Source organism: Lepeophtheirus salmonis, chromosome 13 (genome assembly GCF_016086655.4).
Source record: "Lepeophtheirus salmonis chromosome 13, UVic_Lsal_1.4, whole genome shotgun sequence".
NCBI classification, from domain to species: domain Eukaryota; kingdom Metazoa; phylum Arthropoda; class Copepoda; order Siphonostomatoida; family Caligidae; genus Lepeophtheirus; species Lepeophtheirus salmonis.
The window spans coordinates 1,193,475-1,206,461 of record NC_052143.2 but is presented as its reverse complement, the minus strand read 5'-3'; the positions used below and the strand labels follow the sequence as shown (position 1 = coordinate 1,206,461).

The 12,987-nt window shown below is 31.9% G+C and overlaps 1 protein-coding gene and 1 long non-coding RNA gene across 2 annotated transcripts in view; one reads left to right on the top strand and one right to left on the bottom strand.

Moving 5' to 3' along the window:
• Positions 1-9,136, top strand: part of colt (carnitine/acylcarnitine carrier protein colt, mitochondrial) — a 39,666-nt gene extending 30,530 nt beyond the window's left edge. Inside the window, exons 3-6 of the mRNA XM_040724291.2 lie at positions 3,672-3,868; positions 5,178-5,298; positions 7,278-7,457; positions 8,632-9,136. Coding sequence (XP_040580225.1) covers positions 3,672-3,868; positions 5,178-5,298; positions 7,278-7,457; positions 8,632-8,816 — 683 coding nt within the window. The 3' untranslated portion in view covers positions 8,817-9,136. The remainder of the gene's footprint in view (positions 1-3,671; positions 3,869-5,177; positions 5,299-7,277; positions 7,458-8,631) is intronic.
• LOC121128702 (uncharacterized) lies at positions 2,894-5,179 on the bottom strand. Its single transcript, XR_005868252.2, has 2 exons — positions 4,118-5,179; positions 2,894-4,048 (listed from the first exon to the last, which is right to left on the bottom strand). It is a non-coding gene; the product is annotated as an uncharacterized lncRNA (long non-coding RNA).
• Positions 9,137-12,987: the final 3,851 nt, after the last annotated feature.

Sequence of the window (12,987 nt, the reverse complement as noted above, 5' to 3'; positions counted from 1 at the left end):
GGATAATTACGACATACAAAATTATCAACCTAACCTTGCAAAATTCAAGCTCAAATCAGAGTTTATATCAAAGAAATGATGGCATCGAGTCATTTGAACTTTTCGAAAAAAAAAAATTAAGTTTGAGATCCTGTCAGGGTGTCACTGGATGCAGGACGCCCTGACCATCAAACAATCCTTATAATGCAATCAAAAAAACTAACTCCCAATTTGACTAAAGATAAAATATCCCGCCTAAAAAAAGAACAAAGAAATACCTCAATATAAATCTAGAAACAACTGGATTTGAGATTAATTTATACTTTAATATTTCGAGTTATGATCATTCGAGTTTGGTAGTTTTTGAGTTAGTCTTTCGAGTGAGTTATATTGACGATCAGAAAGTTATCAATGTAGGTAAACTTGAGGGTTTTTAAAGCTCGAGTTAATCTCGTATCTAACACCATATTCTTGATATTAGACATGGTCTATACACATTTACCTACATAAATCTTTTTGAGTTGATAGTTATGATTATCTTCATTATAATATCAAAATAATTTTGAGTATATTTCTTGAAAGAATCATCATCCATCCAGGATTTTAAAAATCAGTGATTAATTCAGGTCACGTACTGATTCTATATACAACAGTATAAAATCATCTACTTATTTACTTAACTAGAAAATAAAAATCCATGAATGAAATCCACCTATATCCGTCATATATTCAGACACACTTTCCTAACAAAAAAAAATGAGTCGTTGACAGCAGACATGAACAGGGCTGGTTTTACCGTCTGCAGGACCTAATGATATATTTTTTTCTTTTTCCAAAAAATACATTTCCGATACTTGTTTTTTGAAAATAATTGTCCGTGTAGGCCTTAATTTTTTAAGGTTAAAGTGTGGACCCTAGGCAAGGCCAGTATAACCGTGAGCATAGATAAATTGTGGGTTTTTTTTTTGTTTTTCTTACTGTTGAAGTGTCTTTTTTTTTTTTTTTTTTTTAAAGCAGAATGTTATATTTCATTTTTTTTTTTTTCAAATATTCTTCATTTTTTTTTAAATATATTTATTTATTTCTTTGGCCGGAGTTTTTATCAGTCGAAGAATAGATAAACAATGCTCTAATAAAAGTTGAATTGAAATAAAAGGTTTAACCATCATATAATCGGGTTTGTTAGAATTTTTAATTTGACCATAATTACCATACCAACTAGAGGGGAAAACAGACAGATGTTGACGTCAAAGAGTATAACAACGGTATATTTACAGTATATACTACTATAAATTATATGATGTAATAGTATCAGTATATAATTTTGACGTCACTATTAAAAAGCGTGGTGGAAGTCAAAGATCAGTCGGAAAAGCGTTTTGGTATAACCTTGTATTTTCTATTAACCTTGGCTCTAATAATATAAATGATAACTCCCTAGCAAATCTTTACTGTTACTCTCTATTTTTCATAAGCACACTCACATGTAGCTACTCAAACCTTAAATGTTCTCTCCCCAAAAATAAAAATAGTAAGAGCTTGAGAAAACATTTTTAATATGACTTGATATGCTGGAGCAGGGCTCGGCAACCTTTTGAGAGTAGGGCCCAAACAGATATGTAGTGTCATGGCAGAGGACCAAACAGCTATCGCTGCAGAGACAGGGTGGATTAGTATGCATATATTTAGATGATTCTCCATTATAAAATGGCGTGCAGGTCAAAATTAACTCGCGGTCCGTTGGTTGCCGACCTCTGACCTAGAGAGTACTCTAGCTTGTTCCTAAACATCATATAAAGTCCCATTCATTTTTTAATATGAGTTGACCTAAACGCCTATGAGATTTTATTGCTTATAAATACTTTTTATTTATCATTTTAGTATGATGTGCATGCTTGATTTCATTTTTATTTATTAGATCAAGTATCCACAATCAAAAATGACTTACTTTCAACAAAGTTACATACAAAAGGCAGACATAGTTTATTTTATTAATATAGATAGAAGATAGATATTAACAACGTGTGGAGTTCTTATTTCTTACAATCAAGTGCGAGCCTAAGATACGTGCATTCAATATCCTCCCATAAAACTGAAACATGATTATGGTCCCAGGGATGAGAAGGGATGTTACAAGGATATTAAACTTAGGATTAAATATGCATATTTTAGAAAATATTCTTTAATTTTGTACGAATTTGAAATAGCTCATGTTAACTTGTCCGAAACGAATTAGAGTCATCACATCGTATTGAAAGTAACAAATAAACAAACTCGTACATGATTAATAAGAATGAGGATTTATGAGTATTTGTTGTTATTTAGTCATCCATAAAATATTCCACATTTTTATTAAATAAAAGTAACAAGATCAAAAATTTTAAAGTACTTGACCAATTTTGAAAATTCCTATCCTTAAGGGGCTTGATAACCTTTTCCTAGATGGGGGAAGTACATCTATAGAAAAGATACTATCTATTTTTGGCAATGGTGGTACAACTATTTTTTTTAGTTGAAAAGTATTGGGGCACCATGGACCTCCACATCAGGGTTAATTTCAAGACAAGACAAAATGAACTCACCAACTCGTGCTTTTTCTTTGACGATTACGAAACGAAACAAAAACATTTTTGAATGGTTCATTTGATAAGAACAAATTTAATTTCTTGGCAATATTAAAAAAGACTAAATATGACGAACACGAGACGAAGTTTACCCATCTCATTTTCCACGTTAATAATCTCTTTACTCCCCATGATACATATGAAACAGTGCTTCTAAATCTTAATGAACAATTTTGCAGTGTTATTAACATATAAATCAAAGTAAGATACACTTTGTAGCACGTAGTTTGAGAAACACGGTCGTAGATTAAGGTGTGACACATCATTTTTAAAGGATAAAGTTTTCATGATTTGTAGAAAATTATAAGATCATTTATTAAAGAAACACCTTTGGCATATATATATAAAATGAATCAAGTTCTAAGATATCTCAAAATCTTGGATAAATGTAGAGCTGATTTTGTTCTTTTGCCTACGGCTTTTGTGTGGTTTATTTTTACTGGGAAATGAAACAGGGAATCAACAGGTCTACAGGGGGTGGGCTGGAGGGGATGTAGCCCCCCCCCCCTCAAATATATAGATAAATAATCCTGCGTACGCCTCTGGTAAACTTTGGCTATTTTAGGTTAGAGAGCAAATTGTCTTCTTCATTTCCTAAGGTACATATTTGAAGAAAATTAAAGGAGAGACATTATTTTTGTTCCTTGGGGGATTTTTATGTCTTTAAAGTCAGAAAACAAAAAAAAATTATGAGTTATGTCCCACAATAATAAAAAAACATTCACAATGAAAAAAGCCTCAACTCAATGTTACATATAGATTATTTAGTGTGTTTATACATAGTGCTGGGGGTAAATAGAAAAAGCTCATGGGTTATTCCACATCTGGGGTTAAACATGGTTAGTTCTGAAAAATAATGAGTATAATTAATATTATTTGTGAAAATATTGTTATTTTTAAGAAGAAGAAAAAACAACCCGTACAGTTAATAGTATAATCAACATTGAAATTCAATCCACACCCTGGTGTCATCTTTAAGAATATGTATCTAAAAACGTACACATTTCCATAAATCTATTAATTTTAATTAACACATATTTATAATTAATGAGTTTCTAAATAAATCAGGTATGGGTGCTCCCATAGTGGGATCCGCTCCACTCTTTGCTCTAAGTTTCATGGGATTTGGTCTTGGAAAGAAACTCCTTCAAAATGATCCATCAGAAGAGCTTAATATTCCTCAGTTATTCATTGCTGGAGGGATCTCAGGAGTCATTACGACCATTGTGACTGCGCCCGGTGAGAGAATTAAGTGCATACTACAGGTAAGTGACTTGTAAGTTAGACCTCTGCAATTAATTTTTTATGATATGACGTTGATATCATAGTCATTAATTATTTATTAATACAGAACACAAAAAAAGAGGAGAGAGAAACAGTTTGGATTTGAAACTTTGAATGTAGGATCAAGGAGTAGAGAGAGAAAAGGATAGCTTGTTTTGAGGCTATTAACGCGAAAAAAAAAAAAAAAAAAAAAAAAAAACGAGAGGAAAAACATACACAAAAAATAATACCTCAAGATCCGTAAACTTTCAATTTAGAACCTTGAGTGTCCATTCTCCTTCTTTTAACAATATTTTTATCATTAGTCTCTTATCAAGTTAAAAAGAGATGACAAAAAGAAAAGAAATAGAAGCCATTTGATTGGCTTCCTTCATAGGATTGCAGTGCATAAATCCTCCCCCAAGCGCGTGTCAATTAAAAGGAAGAAGCAAAGGATACCCTCCATTTTATTCGTTAATGACCCCTCTAGTTGGGACAACAAATATAATATCTATTTCATGGATTTATATAATATGTCCCATCTAATAAAGAAATTCAACTCGTATTATTTTAAATTGTCGCCAATGATGTGATGATAATATAGGTGACATACACGTGGCTTCCCTTGAGAACCTGTTTTTTTAGCGCACACGCTTAAGAAGGGCCTATTCTGAAAAATCATATTATATTACGTACTTGTGTTTTCACCAAGTCATAGAGTAACAACTAATTAGTAATTACGACCAAATCCTTGGAAACTCTTTAATAAATAATAAAAAAGTACTTAAAAATGGATGAGCTCTATTTAATAATTGATAAATGTTAATCCTCACTCCTCGTTGTTAATAGAATTACATAGTAATATTTCATACTCTGCAATAGCGTGTTCTCTCTAAGTAAAAAAGTATGTACGTACTAGGGGAGGAAGATTCTCCGTTGTTGACTCTGACGTGATGTTCCGAGTTGTTGGAACCTAAGGTCCGGGCTGGCGTTGAATTAATAAGGTGCACGCCCCGAGTATTGTTGTAACTTGTACGTACACGGTACAAACTTCTAGGAAAACTCGGTTTCAGAGATTAATATGTCGTGTGAGTGTGATCCATCCCTTAAAGGCGAGCACTCCCTACTTCACTCACTCCCCCCTCTCTATTTCATCCATTAACAACTTAAAATGCAGTCTATGAGAATCGCTCCTGCCGGGAGTTGCTTCGTCGTCCTTAGCTTCCTACTTGATCCACTTGTTTCTACAGTCTTTTTCTCATTCTCCTTTACATAATATGATATGTGCTTCAATATGCAGTGCTCTTCTAGGTTCAACATGCCACCGGAGGAGCCCCTCGCTACAATGGGCCCATCCACGTCTTCACATCCCTACTTAAGGAAGGAGGACTTAAAAGTGTCTACAGAGGAACGGCCGCAACTCTATTAAGAGGTAATGAGTTATTTTCTATTTATTCAATATGTATATTTTTTTGCGCTTATTTGGGGGAGGTTCCGTGGATATGGGCAAGGTCCCGAATCTACCATATTATTCGTACACGGTTTGACTCTTTTTTTGGGGGGGGGGAAGTACCATTTACTGCTACTAATTCTTATCACGTTATACGGAATTAAAGAGCTTACTGAGGGGGGACAGAGAGAGAAAACCCGTTTTTCTCTTGTTGCGAGTCGTTTGAGTCGCTAGGCTCGTTCATCTTGCAACAGGAGAGAGAAAAAGAATTATCCCTGTGACGTCAGCAGAGTCTTCTTTCACATACACTATTTGCAAAAATGAATACTCTAATTGACACTATTCCCTGTCGATGCAGAGTCCATTTTATTATGCTGAGTTATGACTCTTATTCAACTTCCTTTTTTCGTAATGTTCCTACTCCTGGGAGTAGGAGAGGGAAGGGAGACACGCACAGAATGATATATCCATCTAATATCTGTGGATGATCTCTTTTTCTCTACATTAAATAATAGTTCATTTAATTCCATACACAACTTCATCTCATGTCCGTGTTCCTCAATAAATTAAAACTGATTCCCCCCTCCTTCTGGCTTTTGGTGGCCACTTTGTCGTCATTACAAATATGTAATATTTTTTAGGAGGATAGGATTTACATTTCTCCGACTAGCTGCATGGTACATCTTTTTAGAATCAATATATGTATATGTACTTAGTCTTGTCCTGTTTGGTCATTCCTATTATTTATTCTTTGTCTCTTCAAAAGAAAGAAAAGACAGTATCATTTTCTTAATGATGATTTCTTTATGGTTAGTATTTTTTAAAGAGGGGGTGTGGAGAAGATAACCTGAGGTTGGGACACTTGAAGAAATTATAGAATCATATCGTGTACATAATTAATTTGTCAACATATTAGTTTTAATTAGATAACCCCTCATTAATATAAGGAAATGGAGAGCTTGGGATTCAAAGGAGTTAATAACTTAGGAATGATGTATGCACTTTTTTTTGCCTAAATATCATTTCAATTAATGAAAGACTTCCTTCTTTCTACTTTTCTTTAACCCCTACCCAAAGAAAGATTTTGATGAAAGGGAGTTTTTTCTTCAGGGATTCTGTATAGTTGAACGACTTTATCAGTTAACTTATCGCAACGAAAACATTATTTATTTTTTAAAGTAAACAGTCCTCATGTTCGTCGTCAGGATCCATGATAAGGAAATCTCGCATCTTTTTCTCTCTGTTTCTATATGTACTAATTGTAATTGACGAGGTATCATTATGTTAATAATTATTGTTGCTAAGATAATATTTCATAAGATTTTTTATCTGCTTCTCCAACACCGTCACTACACCAACACCTCACCTATTATTTGTATATTATCTTCGTCTTACCTTTCAGTGTTGGATTAGAAAATGAACTAAAAGTTGAGGTTTTTTTGTTTTTTTCCCAAGTCTTAAATCAAATTTAAATCATTAACTAGAGAAATATTATATACTAATACTGTTAGGTAAAGATGTGGTTCATATATATATCTATTAACGCAAGTGGATCTGGCGGAGCATTCTACTACCCAAAGAAGCTATTATACTATGGACAAGTTGACTCGTCTTACGTGGCAGTACTTAGAGCCTTCATTGCTTCACTTTTAGGTGTAAATTATGCGTTTACAAAAGCATAATAATTACTATAAGAGCATTCTAATACTGTCAGGTAAAGATGTGAAAATTTGTTTAGATCTTCAGGAGGAGTGGGTCAATCTTATTTATTTTTTTATGTTATATGTATTAATGATGAATATTGTTATTTGCTAAAATATACAAAAAAATCTTTGCACACCTGCGAAAGGTTCATTTCTGTGTAAAATATTGTTCTTATTCTTTTCTATTTAATAATTAATTTACAACTTGGTTTATTTGATATCCTTATTCCTATGGGTTTATATTAATTTCTATTCCAGATGTCCCTGGAAGTGGGGGCTATTTCGCTTCCTATGAAGTGATTCAAAGAATGTTGGCTCCAAATGGAGATCGAAGTCAAATAGGAATTGGAAGAACGGTCTTTGCTGGAGGTATGGCCGGACTGTGTCATTGGGGGATTGCCATTTCTCCAGACGTTTTGAAAAGTCGTCTTCAAACTGGTAATAAGAATTTAAAATATACATATATAACTTTTAAGGCCGTAATCACTGCCTCTTCAATAATTTTTTTCAATAGAGCATTTACACTGACGTAATATATTGCATCATAATTTAAGGAGGCGCCATCTTGGGGCTCAAAGTTGATATTTTTACTAAGTAAAATGAATAAAACTCCATTAAATGCCTTTATGAAGGGAAAAAACCCCATAACACTTCTATTGAAAACTATTTTATGCTAGTGATGAAGGATGAATGAAATTTTAGTAATATGTACTGAAAATCCCTAATAATTACTAGAAATTGATTTTGTTTTTGATCGATTGTGGACGTGAAAAGTAGATAGTTTAAGTTAAATTTCTTATTCATTTCTTTATAATAGTTAATATGTATATGCAATACGGAAATAATATTGTATAACGATGTAATTACTTATTTTAATACATTTTAGGGTCATATATATAATAAAATAGAATAAGGAATTGAGCGATATTTTTTTAATAGACAATGCGGTATACGTCCATCTATTTATTGTTCCGATTTTGACATCAAATAGTTCATTAATTTCCTTAAAATAGTATAAAACTTGGTTGTTTTGTCCCTCAAAATTTTGACGTCAAAACGCTCTATAGTATTATTTATCGACCTATTTATGATGAGTCATCCATAGTTGCTAAAATCCGTCACCCAATAACAAAACTGTGATTACGGCACTGAATACAATTATATATATCCATTAAATTGAAAGTTCTCTAATTTCGTTTTTTCTCTCGTCATAATGAACACATGTTTTTGTATTAGAGAAGAATATTATACATATTTTATCTATTTCTTTCTTTCTTCCTTTGCACAACTTCTCTTCTTGTGTATTTTTCAAAGACAAATAGTTGTGTGTATATTATATGTACTAGTATAAAACTTTATTTATATGTATACAACAAGTTATCTGGCCTTATCTCATGATGTGTTAGGGTCGAGAGAGGAGAAGGGGGGAGAGAGGAAAATAACTTAATGTAAGTTTTAACGGAATTTGAGAATAACATTTTTGTTCATACGAGATATGTAATATGTACATATATATATAAGTAAATCTGCAAACAACATTCATGTTAATGTGCGATTTATTTTGCAAACTCATGATTCTATATTATTCTACTAATGTTTCTTTATTTTGTAGCTCCTGAAGGAAAATACTCTGGATTAGTGGATGTGTATCGTCATTTAATGAAGGAAGAGGGTCCTCGTGCACTATTCAAGGGCGTTGTCCCAGTTATGACACGTGCTTTTCCCGCAAATGCATGTTGCTTCATGGGCTATGAACTCGCCCTCTACTCTATGAATCGTATTGCTCCTGATTTGTGATCATTTGTATCAAAAGTGATGACCATTTTTTGTTGCATGTTTCTCTCTTAAAATTTGTTATTATTTATTAGTTGAGTATTATCGTGTCTTCCTCACTAACTGTTAAATGTAGTCTTCATAAATTGTGATCACGGGTTAGTTAGTAGTTAGTGATATGTTATTCTCTATTATATGATATTATCTAGTTCTCACAGTAGTGGAAGTTACAGTCATCATTGTAATGTACAATATCTATGCTCACTTTGGTGTTAAACTCTTTAATTTGATTACAATGAAAATGTATTATTAAAACTAAATAAAAAATATTGCATCAATGAGAATCTCAAAATCGTTTCTTTTCTATTCTTTGTCATGATAGATACATCAATTTAAAACTTTAGTTTTTATTGAGCATTATATGTACAAATTATTAGTTAAGTCAATGACTAACTTCCCCACACTTCAGAAGATTACGATATCCTTTGCATAATTGCATATAAATAACTCTATTCATTACTTTTTATAATCAATATATAATAATAGAGAGTTGACTGACTGTAAAAACAGGCTTCTTTTTCTATATTCATGTTTGAGGGAGTGACTCATTGTAATTTAAAAAAATGTACAGGATTTAACGTTTTTCTAAATTGTTTATTGGTTTACAATAACTTTTTAACGTGTAAATGAATAAGACTAAATATATTGTTTGGAAATATTCGATTAATTGAGACAGGGACTAAAAGGATATTCGCTCAGAAGGTGACGTGGGATTTATATTAAAAAAAGCATAAAGCCTAGTTATCCAATGCTGTGTGCAAACTGCAATATGTAATTTAATTACAAACTATTAATTTATGTTATAATTTAATTCTGATCGATTAGAATTACTTATTCATTTCGTTTGTACGTGGAATTTAACTGTGGGCATCTGAATTTTACAATGTGCCGGAGAGCACTCATCAATGAGTCATTTTAATCGTTGCAACCACCAACATATTGAACATCTAAGAAATATTCACTTATTGCATATATCTTCATCACAAGTGTTGTAATTGTTTAATTCAAAATTATTCATCTCATTCTTTACTTACAATTTATACAATTTGATTATTCATAATATGTTAGCTGATTAAGGTACCGTCAACACATTTTTCTTTGTTTTTATATGATTATAGAACCTTAAGATAAGTTGCCATTTTGTTAGTCGCAAATACATCTTATATGTATAACGTAGTTGTAAGGTGGGAAATCGTTCCTATAATATGCCTGACGGGAGATAAAAAGAAATAGTTTCTGCAATATACTCGTTGATGAGAGATGACTTGCAAAATGGGTAAATTAGCACAATTTGTAGGAGATAATATTTGAAAATAAATCAAGAGTGCAATACCTCTTCTTGAATTTGAAGTGTCTTAGACTATTTTTGAATAAGGATAACGTTTACAGATACATACATAGGGGGAGTAATGCTGAAGAGTTGAAATAAATACATATTATTTCTTGGCAAAGAATCATTTAACACTATAAGAACAGCATTGAAAATTAGAAATGTCATCTTTGTTATACATATATTTGTATAAATAATTCATTCCTAAGTTGCTCATAATTCTTAATGAACATTATTTAAATGTTTCAGCTCTGGATCAAAATATCATCCCTTGTAAATGAATGAACTACGACTTAATCAATTAAATCTCAATTTCTTAGTGTAAACAAAAGCAGTTCAATTAGCTTTTTATAAGTAATTTGATTTTATATGAGAATCCTGCTATGAATGTAAAACTGATTATTGCAATTTGTAGCTTTTTTTTACTTTTAGATGACTTCATTATATTAAGATGCAAGTCACTCTGATGTTTGTAATACAAAAATATAATACCCCCATGACAACACGTGTTTATTGTTAATTAAAACTGTAACAAAAAATGAGTCTAATTAGGTAGAAAACCTAATAAGATAATTGCTTTTAATTTCTTCTTTGTGAAAAAATTAAATGACAATTTAAAACATTGTCTACACGAAAAAAGAACATTTGAATGAATGTGTGAACTATTAAATATGACATTACCTTACTAAAACAAGAAATTACTCTGTTTTCCGATGTGAGCTGCCATTTTGTTTTTAAATATAATATTAGTATTTATTTGATTTACTCATTACTAGTGATGTGCCGCAAGCTGAATTTTATTACATGGGTATTTTCGAGTTTTTTTAAAATAAATAGTCGAGGAATTATAAGGTTTACTCGTTACTGCCCTGAATACTCGATACTCACCCTAACACTTTTTGCTTACTAAAAAAACTCTTCATTCAAAAAAATCTTATTTTTTAATGAATTTTTGAAACTCGTCTTTTAAAAATTTGTGTAGCTCTCGAGTGGATCTGTATTTGTAAGCGAATATATTATAACTATGTAATTATAAAATGATCTTATAATAAAATAATACTAGTATACCAGAGAGACTATAATACATTTATCATCAGGTAATGATGACCACACATAATTATTTTTGTAATTTATGTTCCACGGATTAATCTACAAAATTAGTTTAACTTATTTGAATCGTGATTATAAGCGTAATTCAACAGTTTATATAGCCAATAAATCAATATTTGAGTATAGTCTGGTTAAAAATTGTAACAAATATGTTTTTATTGGTACAGATGTTTATTAATATGAATGTATATTAATGATAATATATATAAAAATAAAAGTTTTTAAACGGCTAAGTAATTCCATGCAATGCCTAGTACTCCGCTAGTCTGAAATAAAATCAAAGAAAGATTCCTTTTAAAACGAACTGGGATTATGAGTACCCATTGCACATAGTTTAGAAAACATCAATTCTAAATTTTGCAAAGAAAGGAAGTCTGTCTATGAAGATTTAAATGTTACAATGGGCTCGAAAAAAAAAAAAAAGAACCTCGATTTTTCTCGAGTTCGAGTAATACTCTGCTTTTTATGCCCTCGAGCCGAGTTTTTTGTGTCGTTTTTATTTAGTTCATACAACTCGAGTACCAATTTAGGAGTTTTTCCTTCTGGCACATCAGTAATAATTTCCTAAAAGTGACTATTACTCGTACTTATAAACATAGATACACATATTAGAGTGGGGTACATATGTACATATAATCGATATTTTTGCTTCATTTCCTCTGATCTAATCAGTATTCTGAACATTGATTGTTTGAATTCGAATTAGCTCCTGTTAAGCTTTGAACGATTCCCAATAACTATAGTTGGGAAGGTTTTCCTCAGTATTTCACTGGAGAAAAGTTTGCTAGATACAGTACAGGAAATGTCTAGTCAAGTATGAGAATCAACCGTCCTATTTCCCCCGGGCATATCTTCTGTCCAGAGCATCAGGGGACTTTTTTATACATGTGCAGTTTTTTGTGGGGCAAACAGTTGATAATCGACTTAAGCTAACACTAAATAATAGGCAATATAAATTCAATACTTGTTCAATATATATAAATTCAAAATATCATATACCGGGTGCAGTGAAAAAATCCTTACACTTTCAATCTAGAACTTTATCAAGATGTATTTCTGCAACCAGTTGTAATAGGATATGTCAATAAAATAAAAATAACCAATATTGGGTAAGCTAATCATCGATGTAGCCCCCTTGGTAGCAATGATGGCTTCCAGGCGGCCACAGAAGGCCTTGCACTCAATATGCACCCAAAAAGTGAAGTCCAATGGGTTGGCATCTGGTGAGTAGGGGGCACTCATTTTCTTCGGCCAGAAAAGAAAGTTGTCCTCCAACCACTTCTGGGCTTTTTGGACGTGTGTACAGGGGCAACGTCCTGCTGGATCAGCACGTTCATGTTGGAGTTCCCCAACTGCTTTACAATCTCCATTGGTTTCTTACCAGTTTCCAAAAGTGCACGTACATAAATTCGTTGGTCACGTTTAGATGTCATTTTCTCGGCTACTAAGACACTTAAGAAGAAATAGTCTTTTGTTTTTTTAAATATTTCACCGGAACAATTATATTCCATTCACAAAAACCTTGATGTATGTAGCAAAAACGAAGTGTAAAGTTTTTTTCGCTGCACTCGGTATATAAAAATAACTATTTATTAATACTTTGTTCATAAATTTTATTAGGGTTGTATCGATCTTTAATATGGGATTTAAAATCGGCCATGTCCGTTTTATCCGTCCTTAAAAATGCCCCAAGTT